At 32.7% G+C, this 23,302-nt stretch overlaps 1 protein-coding gene and 1 pseudogene across 4 annotated transcripts in view; both read right to left on the minus strand.

The window, feature by feature from the left end:
* ZRANB3 (zinc finger RANBP2-type containing 3) overlaps window positions 1-23,302 on the minus strand; it is a 224,717-nt gene that overhangs the window by 187,973 nt on the left and 13,442 nt on the right. For all 4 annotated transcript variants that reach the window (XM_006921034.3, XM_015596758.2, XM_025039574.1 and 1 more), the window contains exon 2: window positions 18,495-18,662. In XM_006921034.3, the coding sequence (XP_006921096.3) occupies window positions 18,495-18,661 (167 nt within the window). In that variant the 5' untranslated portion in view covers window position 18,662. The remainder of the gene's footprint in view (window positions 1-18,494; window positions 18,663-23,302) is intronic.
* On the minus strand, window positions 20,205-20,562 carry LOC107196342 (annotated as a pseudogene).

Consider the following 23,302-nt stretch of genomic DNA (forward strand, 5'->3'; position numbering starts at 1 on the left):
TCCAAAGGAAGAAAAGCAGATAAGAATGAAGAATGTTATTTAAAATAGCAAATAGATACAAGAATGAATCTTTTCCTTTAAAGATTCATGGTATTATAAAGAGAAGCACCAACTTTATATAGAATGGGAAACTAATTTAAAATAAAAAATACTGTAGTAGATGACTGCATGGTACATGAATCATTTCCACCTTATACAGCCTACTCAAATTAGACATGACCTGTTTAAGCCCACAGATGTTACACATAGCTTGGTGGTGTTATCTCAGGGTGCTCACATTGCTGCTAAATAACTTTTTTTCCCCTGTTTTGAATCATAATAGGTCAGAATCTACAGTATTTCATTTTAACATGAAGCTTCAATATTCTCATGGAAGGCAGGGTGGTAAAATAGAAAGAGTACCTGCCTTAGTTAAGCAGAAATAGGTCCAAATCTCAGCTATATCTTTTATTAGCTTATAGGTCTTATACTTCAGAAAATTATCCTGAGAGTTGTTGGGCAGTCCACTGTTGATAAATTTGTTATAAATGAACTTCTTCGAGCTTTAGTTTCTTAATGAGTAAAAGAAAGCTAGTAATAAGCATATACCTTATAGGGTTATAACCTCATACACATAAAGCTTCTAGCACATAATATATGCTTTTTAAAATTAAATTCACATACCTACTCATTTGTATGCCTTAAGAAAGCATACCATTCACTACCACTAGTACAGTAATAATGTTTTATTGCAGTAAAATATACATAACATAAAATATACTATGTTAATCATTTTTAAGTGTACAATTTCAGTGGCATTAAGTACTTTCACATTGTTGTATAACCATCACCACTATCCATCTTCTGAACTTTCTCATCATCCCAAACTGAAACTCTGTACCCATTAAACAATAACGCCGCATAACCTGCCTCTTCTCCCCAATTACTATTCTACTTTCTTGTCTCTGTGAATTTGACTATTCTACTTACCTAATATAAGTGGAATCATAAAATTTTTGTTCTCCAGTCACATATTGTAAAGTGTCAAATAATCTACTAACATTATACTTAATAAGAGAAAATCATCTTTAATAAAAAACTAAAATAAATAAAGGCATGCATATCAACAATACAAAAATGTTTATATATGTTCAAAATATTTAGGCTGGGAAAAGGACATTTATTTACTAATCAATTTTCTAGTTAACTAAGAAATTATTACCAGTACCTACATAATATTCTTTATAAATACTAAGTAGCAGTATACATATAAAAAGACCCAGGGAATGTACAATAACTGTGTCTCAAAATAGTTGGTAATATTCTAAAACGGGGGAAAAGTGAAAGACAGCAAAAAAGTAATATGGAAGTATCACATTAAATTTCTAAATGTTTTTATAATAGCGTATCAGGCTATATCACTAGGTAAGCCAACAGCATTACTTTGGTATCTACAAATAGATAATGGTGCCTTGGTATTTCTCTTAATAGAATCAAGGTCAATGGCAAAGATTTCTGGCACTGGCTACGACAACACTATGACAGACATTCTTGTTGGCCCCCAGGTGGCAGTGTGGTAGAGAGCTGAAGACCACTTTCTCAACTCTAAAGCTTCCAATACAAAAAAAAAAAAAAAATCTTATGAAGAAAACTTACCTTTGCCTTATAGACTAATGTAATTATAGAAATTAATCTATAACACTAAAATCAAGAGAATTAGTTTCATTCCTGTTTGAGTAAAGAATATACATATATATATATATATTCATACTCATTGGATTCTGCCACATGTTTGACTCAACCCAACTCTATCCTTGAATTTCATCTTACAAAAGAATGGAGATTGAATATTTTCAAAAATCCCTATGGTTTGGTTTTTACAGTTCAATTACCATGATAAGCTCAAGGTTAAATATTTCAGTATCAGAAGTTATTTGTTCTAAGGTAGAAATCTTTTTAAAAGGGAGGGGGCAGTATATATACTAGTGAGGTATCATACACCTAGAACTGAGAGGCAACTCAAAAGGGTGTGACCCTAGTCCCACCACACACCACCCAAACACTCCATTCATACACTGGGACTTACAGCAGAATATTAGCCATCTGCTTCTCCCTTCATAAGCAGATAGGACCTGTGGCATTTTGTTGTTGTTAATAAACTATTTGTTTATTGTGGCAACACTGATACTAATAAACATAAGATATTCACCCTAACTTTAAAGAATTAGAAATTAAAATAACAGATGAATTCTCACTGATCAAATCAGCAATCAAATCAGCAATGACAAAATATATTGGTGATTTATTGCTAGGAGAAAAAGAAATTATGATACATTAGTGGTAGAAATATAAATTGGTATAAAACAGTGGCATTTTTCTTCTGTAGATCAAAGGGCTGTTTCACTTTGCACTTCATTTGTTGGTTTCCTCCCTTTCTAAAGATTGAATCCACTCTCCCAGTGGCCAGTTTTAACTGCTGACAGAAACGGTAACTACTGATCAATGTAACAGTCTTCTCATTTTTGTCACTATTCCCCAAAGTCTAGTTTCTCAGTAAAAAAGACTTGTTATTGATAAAAATCTGCTCTTCCTCCATATACAAGAGTCTAATTGGGTCTAACTTTTGCGTCTATATTTACACATGAAGTGTTTAGTGTTTGGGTCTCAGTTACTTTTTCTTCACTTCTAAAGAGTACATTCTTCCTGCCCTCCATCTAATTCTCTGTCTGTAACCACTCTGAAAGTCTGAGGTTTCCAGAGATAATTCATCTACTCATAAATAGATAAAAAACTAATTCACAATAATTAAATCTAACACTTTATGAGTGTCTTTTTTGAACTAGGCATCATGGTATAATCGCCAATTTCACAATTTTAAGAATACGCCAATGATCATAATGGTAGAATGGGTAAAACGGTCAGACCATAAGGCCAGCTACAACCAAAACACATGTTCCTTTTGCTCCACATCAATGTTATTAATAAGTGCATAGGCCCCATAGGCACTACACAGATACTTTCTGGAAAGGCCAGGCATTGAAGTATTACCTCATTCCATTAGGTTATTTTGAAGATTCATAAAAATATACAAAGTGCTAGTGGATATTTAAATTCATCACAGAATGTTCCCTTATATTAAAAATAAATTGCAGCTCAATCAAGAAAAATTCTAAAAGTTAGTAAGCAAATTTGCAAATAAAAATATTAAAATATTCCTATAAATTGGGTGATCTATAAATGAAAGAGCCAACCAAATGCAATGTGTGGACCTTGTTTAGATCCGATTCGAAATCACCAGCAGTGAAAAGACGCTTTAAGTGGGATAATTTTAATATGGGCCAAATAGTAGATATAATAAGGAATTAATTACCTTTTAATTTGTTAGCTGTGATAATGATACTGTGATTATTAAAGAAAAGTCCTAATTAGAGATTAAAATCGAAGTGTTTATGAGTAAAATATAATTTATTGAATTTACTTTAGAATACACCAGAGAAAGAAAAGTTATGTAGGTAGGAGGCACAGAACAGAACATGTCAATAACTGGCAAAATGTTGGTAATTACTAAAGCTAGGCGATAGCTACACGGAGATACCTTATATTATTCTATTTTGTAATACATTTGAAAATTTCCATAATAAAGATGTTTGGATAAAATAAAAGTCAGTACTGTACTTTGTAAACTTTCTTTCTAGTAAAACTTTGGGTCACCATGTTGCAAAGTTGAAAGATAACTTGAAAATCCAACAAATATTTAGCTCTTGATATTTCTAATGACATAAATTTCTTTTACTGTTTTAAACTCTGTTAAATATCTGTTTATAAATCATCACTGTTTTTAGTAGTGATTTTAAGTTCAGTGATATTTTCCATTTTACTTGCTGTGAAGTATGTCTGTGTGTGTACACACATAAACACATATATATACACACATATATGTGTGCATATATTCAGAGAGCGGCAGAGAGAGAAGTAGGGATGGATGGATGGATATGGATGTGTAACATGAAAGTCACACGAAATGGAACTTCAGAGGCAAAAGGTGATTAGGGGGAAAAATGTCATTTTCCATATGAATTCTTTAGAAGTTTCCCAAAGTCCAAGTAGCTGCACTGATTATTCCCCATTTGCTCCCTCAGGCAGGCAGATTACTTCCTGGCATGTGTCTTCACACAGTTTGATCAACGGAGGTACCAGCCTGAGATTATGGAATGGGAGATTACAGAGCAGGATAAGGAAGGTCTGGTACTGGCTGGGTCCCTCTAGAACCACAGATGCTGCCTTTGGCCCCTCCTCCGTAGCCCCAGTCCCTATTGAGCTCTTGTAACACTATTTTTCTCCCCTTGTCCTCTTAGTGGTCATGGCTGTCTACTATTTATTGCTGGTTTCTTGGTGGCTCAAACTAATTATTGGCTTAGTTAAATTAATCTTCTCCATGCGTCCTAATAGTCTCTCATTAAAATCTCTTCAATTGAACCATCTGAGTAAAATTCTAATTTATGCCAGAATTGACTAATGAAGTAGTATAAGAAAACAATATTAACAAGTTCAGGTATATACATATATAAAACTCTATATATGTGTGTGTAAAAAGTATTTATAATATATACACATACATATATATTACATATATACATATATTTTATTAAGAAGTTAAGAATTATTAACAAATATTAAGAATCCACCTAAGATTATAAAGAAGTTAAAAGTAAAAGAATGGGAATAGATATAGCTGGAAATTACTAACAGAAATTTCCAGCTATATCTATTCCCATTCCCAATAGGCTGGTGCAGTTATAGTAATATTAAAACAGACTTTAGGTCAGAAAACATTATGAGGGAACATAATGAAAAGAGGAAAAACTCTCTAGAAAAATGTAGCAATTATAAACTTGTTTTTAATTGATAACACTACCTCAAACTATGTAAAGCAAAATCAACAAAATTATAGAGAAAAGTTAAACTGACAAACGTAGAAGGGCATTTTAACAAACATCTCTATAATTGGTGGATTAAGAGAACAAAAATTGGAAAGGATATAGAATAACAAAATTAATAAATTCACTATAATGGAAATAAATGAAACACATGTCCAACAATTAGAAGATACATATTCTGTTAAAGCACTTGTGGAACACTTAAAAAAAACTTGCTAGACCATAAAGCAATAACTTATCTGTTTTTGTCTCAAGAGATTAATTTGTATTTCCTAGAATTTTATGTAAATGGAATCATACTCTTTTGGGGGAGGGCCTGGTGTCCTTCACTCAGTATAATTATTTTGAGAATCAGCATATTGATGCATGTCAACAGTTCATTCTATTTTATTGACCAGTAGTATGCCATAATTTGTTTATCCACTCAACGGTTAATGGACATTGGATTTTTCCAGTTTTTTGCCTATTATAAATCAAGTTGCTATGAACACTCACGTACAGAAAAAAAAAGAGTTTGCATTCTTTTTTGATGAAGCAGTGAAAAATAACTACTTCATCAGTGGTCTACGCTTAAAAAAATATATATACACACATATACATATGTATATATACATGTGTGTATGTAAATGTTTAAAAGCAAAGTACATTTAATAATTTTGGTGAACTTATTGAAGTAAAAAAAATACAGAAAACTGCACAAATCTTAAGTATATAGTTTGATGAATTTTTATAAAATGAATATACCCATATAACAGCACTAAGATCAAGAAACAGAATATTATCAACACCCCAGAAGCCTCCCTTGTGACCCTCTTCTTTTCACAATACTCCCCCAAGGAAGGGTGGATGCTACCTGAGTTCTATTAGTATGTTCTATGTATTTTACATAAATGCTTATAAATAAATTAGTATTATATTTTATATAAATGGATATAGCTTTTTGTTTGGCTTCTTTTACTCCAACGCTATGTTTTTAAGATTCATACAACCATTATGTTATACAGCTGTAATTTGTTCATTCTCATTGTTATAAGTTCTCTATTATGTCAATTATTTCCCATACTGATGATAGACAATTGGGTTTTAGCTAGTGAATAGTGCTATATGAGCATTGTTTACTAAACATATATAGGTACCTATATATCTAAGGGTAGGATTACTAGGTCTCAGAAACTACATATGTTCATCAATAGTAGATATTGCCAAACAGTTTTCCAAAGTAGTTGTACTGATTTTCTTTTCTAATAGTAGTGTGAGATAGTTTCATGTTTCACATCTCTATTTTTTTTTTTAATTAGACCATTCTGGTGGGTGTGTATGTGTAGTGGTATTGCAATTTTGTTCTCATATAGATCTCCAAAAATTAGTGTGTACATATATACATACATATAAATATACATATATACATATATATATAAATATACACATATACATATATACATATATATAAATTAGTACATATGTTGATTGGAGCACAATTAACTTTATTCCTCAAATCCATTGGATACTTTTAGATAAAAAGTCTGAGTAGGTTAATCTAAAATGAAAGCAGCAGATAAGTTCATCTATTAAAACATATACCTATATTTTCCAGCTTTGTTGAGATATAATTGACATATAAAGTTGTGCAAGTTTAAGGTGTACAATGTGATTTGATATGTGTACATATTTTGAAATGATTACCACAATAAGGTTAGTTTACTCATATGCATCACCATGCATAGTTACTATTTTGTGTGTGTGGTAAGAACATTTAAGATCTACTCTCAGCAACTTTCAAGTACCCAGTGCAATATTGTTAATTATAATCACTGTTGCACATTCGATCCCAAGAACATATTTATCTTATAACTGAAAGATTGTATCCTCTGACCAACATCTTCCCAATTCCCCAAACCCCTAGCTACTACTAGTCTATTCTTTGTTTCATGAGTTCAGTGTTTTTAGAGTCCACATATAAGTGAGATCATACGCTATTTGTCTTTCCTTGCCTAACTTATGTCATTTAGCATAATGACATCAAGGTCCATCCATGGGCCACAAGCAGTAGAATTTTCTTCTTTTTTATGGCTGGAATACTGTGTGTGTGAAGGGGGCGGGGGGTGTGTCTCATATTTTCTTTATCTGTTCATCCATCAATGGATACTTAGGTGGGTTCCATGTCTTGGCTACCATGAATAATGATGAAATGAACCATGGGGGTGCAGACATCTCTTAGAGATGGTGATATTATTTCCTTCAAATATGTACCCAGAATTGGGATTGCTCGATCACGTGGTAGTTCTAGTTTTTCTTTTCTGAGAAACCATAATGTTTTCCCTAATGGCACTACCAATATACACTCCCACCAAGAGTGGGTTCCCACCAGCAGTTGTTATCTCTTGTCTTTTTGATATTAGCCTTTCTAATGGGTGTGAAGTGGTATCTCATTGTGATTTTGATTTCCTTGATGATTAGTGATATTGAACACTTCTTTCTGAATCTGCTGGCTTTTGTATGTCTTCTTTGGACAAATGTCTATTCAGCTCCTTTGATCAATTTTTAATTGGATTATTTGTTTTTTGCTATTGAGTTATATGAAATCCTTATATAGTTTAGATATTAACCTCTTAATGGGTATATGGTTTATTAATATTTTCTCCAATTTGGTAGGTTGCATTTTTATTTTGTTTCCCTTGCTGTGCAAAAGCTGTTTACTTTAATGTAGTTCCATTTGTTTCTTTTTCCTTTTTTTTTTTGCTTGTGCAAAATATACACCTATTGATTATGCACCAATAATACTTCCAACACAGCCAAGTCTCTCTCTAGACTCTTATATAGTCCTCATTGCTAAAGGAGGGGCAAAACACTGACATTATCCTATAATACAAATTAACACTATTTAAAATACCAAGATTTGGTTTCTCATTAATTAGATGACTTAGGCTGTATAAAATTGATAAGTAAATTTTTGTAACTTATATTTTCTAGATTTTTTATACCCATACTTCAAGGTTCATTCATACTTTCACCTAATTATCCTTATCTTATTAAATTTAGAGAATAAGCCTGGTGTTTTATATCATAATACTAAAATAATTTAACAAAGAATCTTCTTGTAGCAAAACCACCAAGTGCTTCAATTTTTGTTCACTGATGCAAAAATTCAATTTACATTTAGCCAAACAAGTAAGGATTATAACACTACACAAGCAGTATCTAAATGGGTGATGTAACAGAAATTCTTCAATTTTAGAAGAAGAAAGAATACAATGAAAGAAATTAGGTTGTCATCAAGTGATACTTTTAAAGAATACAAATCACAATATTATCTCATACTTTTTGCAAGACCCTTAAATACCACAAGTCTTCTCCTCTTCTGTGCAAACAGACAATTAAAACATAAATTTCCAGAGAAATGAAATACAGTTGTTTCAGAACACCATCTATACAAAAAGTATTAACTAATGATGAAGGTAGCAATGACAGTGTGCAATACTAAGCCTAATAATTCATTCAGGCATCTTTATCTCATTAGATGTAAAGAAATAAAGGGCATATAGCAAAACTTTTGTTCAACCGTACACTAAACATTTCATATATTAATAAGTTTGTCAATTATTTTTAACCATGTATATCCAGTTACACATTACCAGAATAAATACATGTACATAAATAATAATTTAACAAATACCTAAACACTATATCTAACACTGGGCTTAGTAGAGCACGGATTCAAAAATGTAACATGAAGTTTTTCATCATCTTCGAAAACTAGACAAAACAAGAAGATGGTTTACCAAAAATGTTAAATATTAAAAATAACAACAATAATAACCGAAGTATAACTAGAAAGAACACTTTGGCTACACATCTCAGGGAAACAAAACAAAACAAAACAGTAAGACACAGTTCCAAAGTGAGGGGCACACTTGCATTGCAAAGTCAAAAATCTCTTCATTAACAAGAGGATAAGTAGATTGGTAGCCAGAGGATTGCAGAGTCCAGTCTGGCTGCAAGGAGAAACAGAGGAGGCAAGGCTCAATGACAAACCCCAAATAGAAGAAACAGAGGGAGGTCAGGGCAGAAGTGAGAGACCCTATACCATTAGCTACCCTGATATGTTGATTTCTCAGACTCAGGAAATATAAATAAATTACATACAAAAATAGTGTCACAAAGAGGATAGGTGTTGGTCTAGAACATTACTCTAACCCTCTATGAGATGATCTTTTGCCAATAGTAGGCTCAGGACAAAAATGTTCCTCGTTGAATGATGAGTAGTGATTTAAAAAAATCAATGCTACAAATAAAGGCAGCTATGGCAAGAAAGATGAAGAAATTAAATGCGAACTGACAAGTCAGAAAAGTAAAAGAATAATAGACACTAGTGAAATGAAGACCAAGTAGAAGAAGAGAAAAGAAGCACTGCTAAAAGCATAAGAAAAAAGTATACATAGGAGAAGATTGAAAGGAAATTTTCAAGGATAGTAAAAACAGACCAAAAGAGTTTTAGAAAGATAGAAAATACAAATAACACGGATGATGTGCCAAGATGAATCGACAAGTATACTTGGTATTTTCAAAGAAAATCAAAATAAAGGAACTGAAAAACTGTTCTCTATGTAATTTAAGAAAAGTTTCCAGAAATAAAAGAATAACATAAACTACAGATTAAAATAATATAGCACATTCAGGAAAGAGACATATAACCATCAACACCAAGCCGTGTTTTACTAATGTATTGCCAAAATGGATAAGGAGACAAAAAAGACCAAAAAAAAAATGAATCCCCTCTATGGAGAGAAAAATGAGGCAGCCATCACACTTGTCTACAGCAAACACTGGAGCAATGTCTACAACATGGAGCAGAAAAGAAAGTGAGACTGAGGAATTTCTTATACAGCCTATTTGTCATTTAGTATAAACTCAGTGAAAAGACATTTAAAATGCAAAAAACTAGAAAACTGACCTCCCATTAGCCTGCCTAAAAAAACTTTAAGATAATTTCAACCGAAGAATGTTGCACAGAAACAAAATTAACTGGAGGGAAGCAATGAAATGACATAGCTATTTAAATAATCTGCATACAAAAAAGAATGTAACAGGTACAGACAACACAGAAATTACATATCTCACAAGAGTAAAGGGGCAAAAAAGGCAAAGATCATTTAAAGTTGGTAAAAAATATATATATTTACATATATTTTTATAGAAACAAATTATAAGTATTTTTAAAGATACAAAGGTGACCATCAAGGAAAATAATTTAAACAATTAATATGATGTGCTGTGAAAGGACAGAAAGAGCAATATACCAAATGTCACTGCAGATAATTGGGAATCAGAAAACAATGCCTAATAAAATAGAGAACCAAATAGATCATAAAAAGCCATAAATTTTAAAGATTATCAATGGATTCAAACTCCAAACTTTTCAAATTACTAAAAGTGCATACTAAACACAAAGAACACTTGGATTGCACAGTCATATATTTAGTGGATCATCTAGTGGATATATAGTAACAATCTTAGGAACAGAAATCATACAAATACCGATGACAGACTTAAGACCAATGTAACTCTAATGTCAATGAATGAAAGTAAGATTAATATTACTTAAAAGAAAAGACAAACTGAATCACAAAGGGAAATCTAACTCTGGAACTTCAAAACTCATCTAAAGAAAGTGTCTTAAAAGTGTGAAAACAGAAAAATGGTCAAAGGCGTGCTGGGAAAATATGATCAGAAAGAAACAGTTGTTGGGATAGCAACTACACAAGAATAAATTCAGAGTACAGAAAGAAAGAATTAAGTAATTTTATAATAATATTTTATAATGATAAAGAGCATAATCCCCAATGAATGAAAATTTAACAGTATGATTTCTGCGCCCAGTACTATGGTGGTTTAGGTTTTCCAAAACCCTTCCCTTTGCAAACACCTAGAAATGCTAAATGAGATAAAATACTATCTTCTAAAATGCAGAGCTGGTCTGAAAGAAAGTAGGAAAAATTAACAATGGCCAGAAACAAAAGAGAAAGTCAAACCCAGAGTGGTTAAGTGTGTTATAAAGCCACAGGACACAATGAAGGTGTCCATGGGCACCATCAACAGAGAACCTTAAGACTTAACGGCCAAGCAATGGGAATAGGTCTTAAATCTACACAAAGTGGACAGAAGAAATGAGACTTCTAAACAAAACTTAAGCCTAAGAAAGGTACAAACTAAGTAAAAATGGAAAAGTGGTGACAATAGAAATAAAGATATATGGCAAAAGAAAATGACTAGGAAATAATTTTACACATATATGGTCGATTGCTTTTTTCACAAAGGCGCCAAGGTAATTTATGAAAAAGAACAGACTTTTCTCCATATGGTGATGGAATAAATGGATATCAGTAAGAAGGAAAATTGAACCTAGAACTCTTATCTCCCTCTAGATACAAAAATTAATTTGAGATGAATCTTATATCAAAAAATAAAATTAAACTTATGTCAAAAAATAAAATAAAACCTATAAAGTTTCCAGTACAAAACATAGAAGACTATATTGGATAGGAAAACATTTCTTGATGACAACATAAAAAGTACTAACCATATAAGAAAAACTTGATCAATTAGATTTTATCAAAATTAAAAATTTCCATTCATCAAAGGATACCATAAAGAAAATTAAAAGACAAGCTACCGACTGGGAGAAAAATATTCATAATCCATATATCTTGCAACGGTCTTATATGCAGAATATAAAAAGAACTCAAATCAATAACAAAAAACAATTAAAACATGAGCACAATGTTAATACATATTACATATAATGTACACATATATATCGTATATGTATTATATATAAGCACAGGGAAAGATGCCAACATCATTAGTCATTAGGGAAATACAAATTAAAATACAATCAGCTACCACTTGAAGATCCATTCATTCTGAATGGCTAAAATGAAAAAGTTGACAATCTCAAATGTTGACAAAGACATGGAGCATCTAGAACTCTCATATTGTATGTTGCTGATGGGATGGAAAACAGTTGGGCAGTTTTCTTACAAAGTTATATAGACACCTATCCTAAAAGCTAGCAAGAGAATTAAAAACATGTTCACAAAAGACTTGTCCAAGAATGTTAATACCATCTTTGTTCATAAAAGCTCTGAACTGGAATTACCCCAAATGTCCATCAGTAAGTAAATGAACAAAATAGCTGTCTTATATTCAGAGATCAAAACAACATATATCTCAAACACATGTTGAGCAAGAGAAGTCAGACACATACAAACTGCATGATTCTGTTTGTAACAAGTCCCAAAATAGACAAAAGTAAGATATGGTACAGTATAGGATAGCTCACTGAATATAATAGGAATCCATAAGTCCATCTAGGGATGGATGGATGAATGGACAGAGGTCGGAGAGACTGATTATTGGGGCAGAATGCCATTAATATATCATCATTTTACAACTGTCATGGCAAAAATTATTTTAAACAAGAATCATCTATGGATGCTAAATCCAAGTGGGAAAATCAGATAAGGAAAAGCATATTTGCATGGTCTCAACCTCTCATGTTAGTTATTTGTTAAACAGGTAACAATTTTGCAAGGAAAAAATAGTAACTGTATGGGAGAGAAACCACAACACTTTGATCAGCAATCAAAATTGATATTAATAGTAAGGGGCTGACAGATACAGCATGCCTTTAAAAGCAACATCCTAAGGACAGAACCTTGATCTCACTTATGTTCTAATCCAGAAGGGACTGCAAAATCTAAATCCTATCATGATAAAACATTAAAATAATTGAGATACTTTCTGGCCTATATTCTTCAAAAAAATGCCAGTGTCATGAAAGGCTAATGATTTGTCCCACATTAAAGGAAAGAGATATCACTAAATGCAATAAACAATCCTGGACTAGATCTTGTACTTAAAAAAAAAATGCTAAAAGGGATGTTATTGGTACAATTGACGACATCTTTGTAGATTAAAGTATTGTATAGAAATTAAATTTCCTGAATCTGATAACTGTACTATGGCTATGTTATATAATCAGTTTGTTCTTAAAAACTACATACTATACTGAAATATTGTAGCTTAAAGGAGCATGACATATACAATCTGTTTTCAAATGGCTTAGAAAAAAATAAATACTAATATGAGTGTGTATGCATGTTTGTGTGTGTGTGGAGAAAAAGAATGAGGAAATAATAAAGGAAAAGTGAAAAAATGTTAAAAATTAGCGGATCTAGGTAAAAGAAATATTAAAGTTATTTCTATACTTTTTATTATAATTTTTTTATAAGTTGAAATTATTTCAAAGTAAATAGTTAAAAAAACAAAAAGAGCATTAAGTAACTATAAAAAAAACCATTCTGGTGATAGAAGTCAGATCAGTGGTTACCTAATTCAGGGGGATGGGGTTGATTAGATGGTGATGTAATACCTTCCATCACCTTAAATAGGTGATGAGACGTTGACTGAGATGTTTAAAAACACAGGGATATATACATACATCAGAATCCATTGAACTGCACACCTGAAACCTGTGCATTTTATAAAATTTAATTATACCTAAAAAAACCTTTTAAGTCAATAAGGAAACTTAAAGTTTAGCATGAGGTAAGATTTAATAATTAAAATTCATAATCATAAGCCCACCTGAAAATGAATTTAAACTGCCTATATGACCTGGGAAACCCTAAACTAAGAATTTAATTTTGCGAACCCTCCCTAAAAGAATTTACCCACTCTTTAGGTCTCTTCAAGAGTCCCAGAGATTAAGATTATTTAATTATTAAAACAAAATTTTTTTAAAAATACTTTGGGAAATTGAACCATCATCATCATCAACAAGAAGCAAAATTAGTTTCCAAAGGACTTCGGATATGTAAAATAAGTATGTCGTAAATATTTACAGAAATAAGAGATGGAATTATAACGTGGCAAGAAACAAGATACCATCAACATAACCAAGCAGGCAGGAACTGGATATTCCAGGATTTAAAAATACACCCTATGATATCAAGAACAGAAAATAAAATGTTCCTATTCTCCAATTACAAGAAAGGAAAGGACTGACTGTTCTTTAACCTTAGTCAACTAATCCCTAAACTATACTCTGAAATTCAACAAATCCTTAAACATTCTAGCTTTTTAAAGTCTCCAGAGTTGACCAAAGTCTGATACAATACCAACTTCTCTTTGTTTAAAGATTCTGTGTCTAAGAAGCACAGTTCTCCCTTATTTAGCAAGTAATAAATTCAGCATTTTTGTTTCAAACATATTGAATGGGTTTTGGTTTGAGGTTATATTGAGTGGTGGTCTCTTTCTTAAGAGAATTCAACAGATTAATTTAACAGCAAAAGGTAGGATTGGTAAATAAGAATAAGAGTAAACAAAAAATATCTAACCAAAGTACAGAAATTTTAAAAATTAAGAAAATATGGAAAAGAATATGAGATAATGGGATACCAAGAAAAGGTCTAACATAGTTATAACTGGAGACCAAGGAAGAGAAAGATAATACTAGAAGATACAGCAACTAATAATTTTTCAGAACTAATGAAATACATCAATCCATAGATTAAGACCTATAAATGCAAATAAAACTATACCTAGGCACATCATAATAAAACTTTTGCATAGCCAAACAAAGAGAAAATCTTAAAAACAGCCAGGGGAGGGGGTGGATGGTGGGTGGAGGGAAGACAAATTATAATAGCATCAAAAATATTAAATACCTAGGAATAAATTTAATGATATATATAAAAGAACTATAAAACCTTATTGAAAACAATTAAATAAGGGGAAGAACAACTGAGATGAAAATAAATAAAAAGCAATTACATAAATGGAAGAATAATTCATATTCATGGATTAAAATACTCTATATTACAAAAATGTTGTTTCTTCCCAAACTGATATATAGATGCAAAATAGTGTCATTCACAATCCCAGCAACTTTATTGTGAAAATTGATAAATGAGTTCTATAATTTACAGGCAATGCAGAGAGCCAACAATAGCAAAACAATTTTTGAAAAGGAACAAAGCTGGAAGATTATGCTACCTTATGCCAAAATATCTATTATAAAGTTATAGTAATTAAGAAGTAATTAACACAAATGTTGGCAATCAGAAAATAGAACAAATTATCTACATCTGTACGGTCCTATATGGCAGGCACTAGACACATGTGGCTATTTAAATTTAAATTTTAACTAACTAAAATTAGTTAAAATTAAAAATTCAGTCCTTAGTTGCACTGGCCACTTTCAAGAACTCAGTAGCCACACATGGCTAATAATGAATAAACTAAACAGTATATATACAAACATTTCCATCATGGTAAAAGTTCCACTAGAGAGCACTTATCTAAAAGGATACGTACAAGATTACCTGATTTATAACAAAGTCGACAATTTAATGCAGTTGGGAAAAGTTGGTCTTTTCAATAAATTTGTGATGGATCAGTGAGTCACCCATATACAAAATTAAATAAATAAATAATCAATAAACCCTGACTTCTACCTAACATATAAAAAAAAAAAATCAATTCCAAATGGACTGTAGATCTAAGTGTAAAAAATAAAACGTTTTTAGAAGAAAACAGAAAAGCAAAGATTTCTAATGTAGAAAGCAAAAAATGCCAGCCATAAAAGACAATACTGACAGAGTTTTCAAATGACATTAAAATTGAGAACTTCTACTTATTAAATGACATTATTAAAAAAGAGAAAAGGCAAGCCATAGCCTGAGAAAAATTATTTGCAACACATTTCCTGACAAAAGACTCTATTCCAAAATAAATCTGACAAAAGACTCCTTCAAAACAATAAGAAAAAGGCAGACAGACAATCCAGTAGAAAAATGGATGAGACATGAAAAGGCATTTAACAAAAGAGGATATCCAAATGACTAATAAGCATATGAAAAGGTGTTAAACTTCATTTATCTTCAGAAAAATAAAAGTAAAAACCTCAATGAATATCACTATATATGTCTACCAGAATATCTAAGGAAATTAAGTATGGACAATATGAAGTTATTTGTAAGAATATGGTATACTGCAACTTTTATACACTGTTGATACAAGTATAAATTGGTACAACCACTTAAAAAAATGTTTGGCCAAGTTAGGGGTTGAACTGATAGCCCCCAAAATGCATAGCTGAAGTGCTAACACTCAGTGCCTCAGAATGTGACCTAATTTGGAAACAGAATCATTGCAGATGAAATTAGTTAAAATTAAGTCATCAGGGTGGGCACTAGTCCAATATAACTGATGTCTTTTTAAAAAGGGAAAATTTTGACACAAATAGAGAGAAAATTATGTGAAAAGTCACTGGAAGAAGACAGCCATCCAGAAGTCAAAGAGAGAGACTTGGAACAACAGATCCTTCCCTCACAGTCCTGAGAAGGAAGCAACCCTGTCAACATCTTGATTTGGGACTTCTAGATTCTAAAACTGAGACAATAAGTTTCTGTTGTTTAAGATACCCAGTTGTTGTGGTACTTCATTAAGACAGTCCTGGCAAACTAATACAGGCAGTAGCTACTTAGTAGAATATATGCATATTTTATGACCCCAACAATTTCTCTTCTTGGTATAGGCATGACAGAAATGTATACATATATTTACCAAAAGACTTTTATAAGAATGTTCATAGCACTGTTTTTGCAAGAGCCCCAAACTAGAAACAACCCCAATGCTCATCAACAATAGAATCAATAAATAAATTATGGTGTATTTACACAATGGGATTTTATATCACAATGAGAACGAACCAACTATAGCCATATACAACAATATAGAAGGATCTCACAATGATGTTGTTGAGTGAAAGAAGTCAAACACAAAAGAGTATGCACGGATGATAACATGTAAAAGTAATCTGTGGTGTTAGGATAGTGGTGTTAGAACAGAGTAGTGATTGGGAGGGGGCAAGAGGAAGGTTTCTGGGATACTGGTAGTGTAATTCTACTTCTTAATCTCAGTGATGGCTATATTGTAAAATTTCTTCAAATTGGGCCCTTAAGATCTGCACACTTTTTTTCATATATGTTATATACCATTAAAAAGTTTTTAAAAAACTGAATAGGTGAATTAAACAGCAGATCAGAACTATAAGGGAGATATTTAAAACAGTCATTAATGTAGCACAAACACAGAAAATATAAGAGACATTAATGGAAGCATAGGATAGAGTGAAAACATCAAATATGTCTAACTGGAATTGCAGAAGAAGATAATAAAGAGAATTGGTAAGAATCATTATTTGAAGAAGAGCTAAGAATTTTCCAAAATCAACATGACAGAAATCTCAGATTAAAAATGCACAATAATCCCAAGCACGATAAATTAAAAATATATACATATACGTGTGTGTGTGTGTGTGTGTGTGTGTGTGTGTGTGTGTGTGTGTACTGGATAGATTATAGTGAAACTGCAGAACTCCAAGAACAAATAGAAAATCTTAAAATCAGACAGATAAGAGACAATGATCTATAAAGGAATGAAAATTAGACTGATTTCTTTGTGGGATATTTTGCATTTTGGGGGGGGGGGAGGGAGGAATTTTCAAACTCACAGAAAACCCCAAAAGAATAATACAAAGAAGACGCTTATACCACTACCAGATTCACTCTGTTAACATTTTGGCTGACCCACTCAAAGTTTCTCTAAACATACACCTGTACTTTTCCTTGGGGAAAATGTAGAAAGTAGGCTGTAGATAGCAGGATTCTTCATCCCAGAATTCTTTATCATGTATTCCCCAGGAACAAGAACATTCTTCTATTAAACTATAACACCTTTACCTCATCTAAGATAATCAACACTGAGTCAATAACATCATTCTAATAGAGTCGAGATGAAATTTTCCTAGTTATCCCAAAAATATCCTCTAAAGTTTATCTTTGTACTTATCCAAGAACTAATCAAAATTTATGCATTATTTCAGGTGTTCTAGCTCTTAGTTCTCTCTCAATTTGGAAGATTCTCACTACTTCCCTTGGTTTTTCGTGACACTGAATCATTTGAAGAGTTCAGGTCAGTTGTCCTGAAAAAATGTCCCACATTTTGATCTGGTTTGACTGTTTCTTCATGATTATTCAGTCAAGTATTTCCAGGAAGAACACCACTAAGGAATGTTGCATCCATCTCATACACCACATTATGCCTGTAGCTGTCCCACTACTGGCAATAACAACATTAACCAGTCTGTAATTTTTCTCTTTGTAATTAATAAGTCACCTGTAGGGTAAAATTTTGAGACTTGAGAACACACTTTTTAATGGCAACTCTGAAAGCCAGAAGACAGTAGACTACAACTTTCGAAGTGCTAAGGAAAAAACTGCTACTAAAGTAGAGCTGTATTGCCAACGAAAATATCATTCATTAATAAAGGCAAAATGAGGTATATCTTGAAATTATTTCATGATCCAGTAAAAAAAAAAAAATTAATGGGAAGACACACATATGTGCATATGTGCGTGCGCACACACACAAATGATTTTGCACAGAGCTTTGTTTTTTATATACTTGCCAGGGATTTAACACTTTTAGCATGTCTTGAAAAAACTACCTTACCTGCCATTCCTTCTGAGGGCAAAAGTGATGCCATCTTTCTGGAAAGGAAGCAGCTTTTCTCTTAGTTTGTCAGGCAGAAAATCCAGCTGTTTATAATGTTCACTTGTCAAACAAGACATCTGAGGTATAAGAGATCTTTTTATGTTATGAATTCTGGACATGATCATCCTAAAAAGAAAGAGATCACAAAAGGGGAAAGATGGGGTTAAATTACTAAGTGTATCAGAGAATTAAATATAAATAATAACATTAAAGTACTTATCAGTAGCCTTGATAAACTATCTACATAGATATACACTGGTTATATCATGTTCCCAGAATAAGCTATTAAGAAAATTTAAACACTGATTCTAAAAGCAATTACTTAATGCACTCCCTAAAAACTCAGCATCCTCTATTTCATTTGTATTTCTAATTGAGCCATACTATAGCCATACTCCTATTTAATAAATGTGTTACTGAGAAGTTATAAATCAACTACATTACAAACTGAATAATTTTTAAATGATTTTGCCACAGAAAAATGAATCCTTTTTATAATTAATCCTTTTACAGATATATATATTTTTATATCATACAACCAGGTTTTCTAATAATGGGGTAAAACTGCATTTTAAAAATTCTAAACTACAAAGACATCAACTCTAAATTTATAATAATTAAATTAACTCAATATTATTAAACGAGATTTATTTTTAAATATTAAAATGAATTTTCAAATCAATTGCATCTATGGTATAAGCTCTCTGATTAGCACCTTCCTACCACTGGGTTTCCACAGATATCATTTTAAGTTTCCAACACATAAAAATTTCACACATCTATAATTTCTGAAAATTCTGCAAGGAAAAGTCCTATTAAATCCTAAACTATAAAGCTTTTCTAATAATAATACTTTGTATTCATCTATTTTTTTAAATCTTATAAGATTTTTGAGTCAAACTGATGACAATTGCTGGGAAGCAAAATCTCAATGGATTTAGAAAATGCTCCCAAGAATGGCAGTTTTGCAGCTTATTTTACATATCAGAATCAAAGGAGGAGACTAAGGGAGAGTTATGTGAAATCCATCGGTGGTAGATTAAGGGGACAGGAGAAAACAAAGTGAGGAAATCTCTGGGATTGGATAAAAAGTAAAATGGAGAGACATATTGTGGGTACAGAATAGTTAGCATTTACAGCACATAGAAATGGTATTTGGGGAACAAGATAACAGTGAGAGGTTCTGTGCTTTGGTCCCTGGAGGTTGTCTTCAAGAGATCTGGAAAAGATTACCCTGATGTTTTAAAGGTGTTATCTTAGATGCAAAATGACAATAGACAGACTCATTTAAGGTTAAGATTGACCTTCATTAAGGAAGCTACATGCTCGGATGTAACTACCACCAAGACTCGCTTTTAGTTAGAAATTTTTATGTTCAGACTACCCTGTGTGGTTACTCTCGGTCTCTGAGTTTGCAGGGCCCATCAGCTTGTCAGCTTTAGTATGTGGCCCCTTTTTTGTCCACAATTTATTGAGCACCTACTCTACATAAGACCTGGTGTTACATGCTGCAGAATATTCAGAGATGAGTAACATTCCTGGTCCTCAAGGAGCTCATGATTTTTGGACCCATCCTCAGATGAGGGCAGAGCTTCCTCCCCACCCCCAGTCTCAAGAGAAGAAATCGGGGTGGGTGTGAATCAGAAACAATTGTGTTTCAAGGAGGCTTTATTTGCGGGGAGTGGGGTTCTGCCTGGTCCTGTCCTGCCAGGCCCACTCCATCCTAGCCAGCTGGCTTTTCTTCTTCTGGATCTCCAGGGTCTCCTCCTTCCAGATCTCCTTGGCTAACTCCCTGGTCAGTCTCCGGTACTTACTGAAATTGAGCTCTGAGTCCTGATTCACAACCAAGCTCTTCATCTTGTCATCTAAGGAGCTCACATCCTTGAGCAGCTGAAGCAACTACTGTGTGGCCAGTTTCTTAAACTCGTCTATGCTGAGGCTGACCTTCTGGCCCTTTAAAGGTGAAGAAGGTGGTGATCACTGTCTTGATGGCCGCTTCCAGCTCAGTCAGTGGCTCTGCTGCCATTAGGACCGTGGGGCTGGAGCTGATGTCCTCACAGGGTTGACCAGGGCAAGTAGCAGAGATGGGGTGCAATGCCACTACTTTGTATTTACATTACATCTTTTCATCTGTTTATATGTAATCTCTTTCCGTCTTAAAAGAGATTTGCTTTTTTCTCAATTACTTACAGACGTACAAAACTTTAGCCTACCTTCTCCCTCAAAAAAGTAATCCACCTCTGTGTTCAATGCCTAAGAACTTTAAGAATTCAACGTTATTTATTAATAAAAAATAGGTACATGGCACACCCTCACGGAGCTTACATTCTTGAGACTAAAAATAAACAAATAAACAAGATGATTAATTATAGTATAGTATAAACGTTATGAAGGAACTTAAGAGTATGGTAATGACCATGCTAGGTAGAGTGACAGTCTGAAGTAACCAAAAGAGTCAGCCAGGTTCAAAATTGATAAGAGCATTGTAGGCCCACGGCAACAGCAAAGGCCCTGAGTTGAGAAAGGGCTTGGTGTTTTCTAGTAACAGAAAGGAGACCAATGTGGTTGAACCAAGGGAAAGAATGGTATGAGATAAAGCTACTGAAATAAGCAAGAGTCAGATCACAGAAGGACTTGATAAGGACTTTGGATTCTATTTAAGAATGAAGGGAAGCCAATAGAGCTGTGCTGTCCAATATACTATTAGCAAGATGCGGCAATTTAAATTTAATTAAAATTAAAAACTCCTCAGTTGCCTTGATCATGTTTCAAGTGCTCAATGTCCACGTATGGCTAGTGGCTATTATATTGAACAGTGTAAATATAAAACATTTCCACCTACACTGAAAGTTGTATTGGACAACACTTACGGAGAATTTTAAGCAGGAGAGTGACACAATCTGACTTATATTTCAAAAACCACCAATGGAGGACAAAACTATCAATAGAAAGGCAGGAGATAAATGTTCTTATAGGACATGGCCAGTACACGAAGACTCCACTGCTTCAGGAGGCAAGTGGATTTAGAAATGATGTATGACTCAGACCTGTCTGATAACCTCTTCGTCAACCCCAAGGAGTGGGCATCCCTAGTAACAACAAAAACAACCACAAAACTGAGTAAAGAATAGAGAATGGATCAAAAAGGAGAAACTGTGAAAGCAAGAAACTTTATCGGGCTACAAAAGACAAGGAGAGAATCATCTTCAGCAGTGGAACTGGAGAGATTGGGGAAATGCAAACAGGACTTGCTGATGGAGTACATGTGGAGAATGGAGTACATGTGGAGCGATAGAGTTGATGAAATTTACTGATAGTAAAGACGAAGAAAGGGATGGATTTAGGAGAAAAAAATCAGTAAGTCTTTTAGAAATATATAGTTAGAGATGGCTATAAAATATAGAATGGAAATGTCAAATAGGCTTAGAAATATATGTCTGGAATTCTAGGGAGAACACGATGCTGGATACATGTTATCTAGGAGTCGACATGGGATAGTGAATCTATATCATTCTTTGAGGTCACCCAACATCTAGGACTCCTGCTATGTTTAGGAATTTCCTCACATTACAAATCTGAGTGGGAATTAGACATCACCTTCCAATAAAAAAGCTAGAAGTATCAGATTCTTGTGTTCCCAGGCTGTCTTACAGGTAATGGATTTGCTAATCAGATAGACCTATTCTGGACTTCAGTCCAGAAAGTCAAAACTCAGAGGAGCAAGGATCAAGTGAAACCCATTCTGGCAAGAACAGCAACAGTAGAAAAGAGCCATGTCCACTTTCCAGAAGTAAAAGGGGCTCAGAAACACTTTTCAGGATCAATGGTACAAGGGGTACCAGGGTTAAGCATGGAACACTGGCAAGAAGCTAAGAAGAATATACAAAAACCATTCTACTATTACTTTTGTTGGTTTTTTTACAATGTAAAAATTTTAACACTCCAAGAAAAAATACATGCTACATTGAGGTCGCATTACAATTTATATTTAGGTTATGTTTATATTTAGGTTAGATTTAGGTTAGGTTATATTTATTTTATGAGGACTGAATTGGGTACTCTATTCGTAAAAATAATCAATGAAACTAAAGTCATCTTAATAAAAAATTTGTTTTGAGTCACAAGTAAGAGAAAAATCAATTTAAATGTGAAGATTAAAGAAGTCTAAAATAGTATGAAAATGTTTAGAAAAATTTCAATTAAACTAAAATTATGGTGTGGCTGGCTCACTAATGATTCAAATAGGCACTGAATAAATAAAGAACTAAAAAAATATATAGTGGTACAATCTAATTAATAGAACATGAATGTTTTAGTTAATACTCAAAATAAAACAATTTTTAAAAGCCTTTTCCCATTTATACTATCTTCCTAAAGTCTACAAATTATAATGTTAGAATAAAAAGTGTTTTGTAGTTGAGCCATCTAGGTTCAACTGCTGCAACAGGACATTGTAACTAACATTACATTAATAACCAAAGACTCAGGCCTAATCCTCTTTTTAAATTATCAAGAAACTAACAGTTATAATAAATATGCATGTCTCTCTAATTATGAAAACTGTAAGGATTTAATTCAGATATTCAGCAAAAAAGGTTTTATTCAATGTGTACATACTATTTTACTTTTAGTAAGGTTGGGGGGGCTAGTAATATGGAGCCAGCAATACCATGTTATTAAAATTTTTAATACAACTATTGGCTAGAAAAATGTGGTGAAAGTAGAATCTAGCAGAACTCATTTTCTAAGTAATTTTCCTGATAAGC

Source organism: Pteropus alecto, unplaced genomic scaffold (assembly GCF_000325575.1).
Source record: "Pteropus alecto unplaced genomic scaffold, ASM32557v1 scaffold3, whole genome shotgun sequence".
NCBI classification, from domain to species: Eukaryota; Metazoa; Chordata; class Mammalia; order Chiroptera; family Pteropodidae; genus Pteropus; species Pteropus alecto.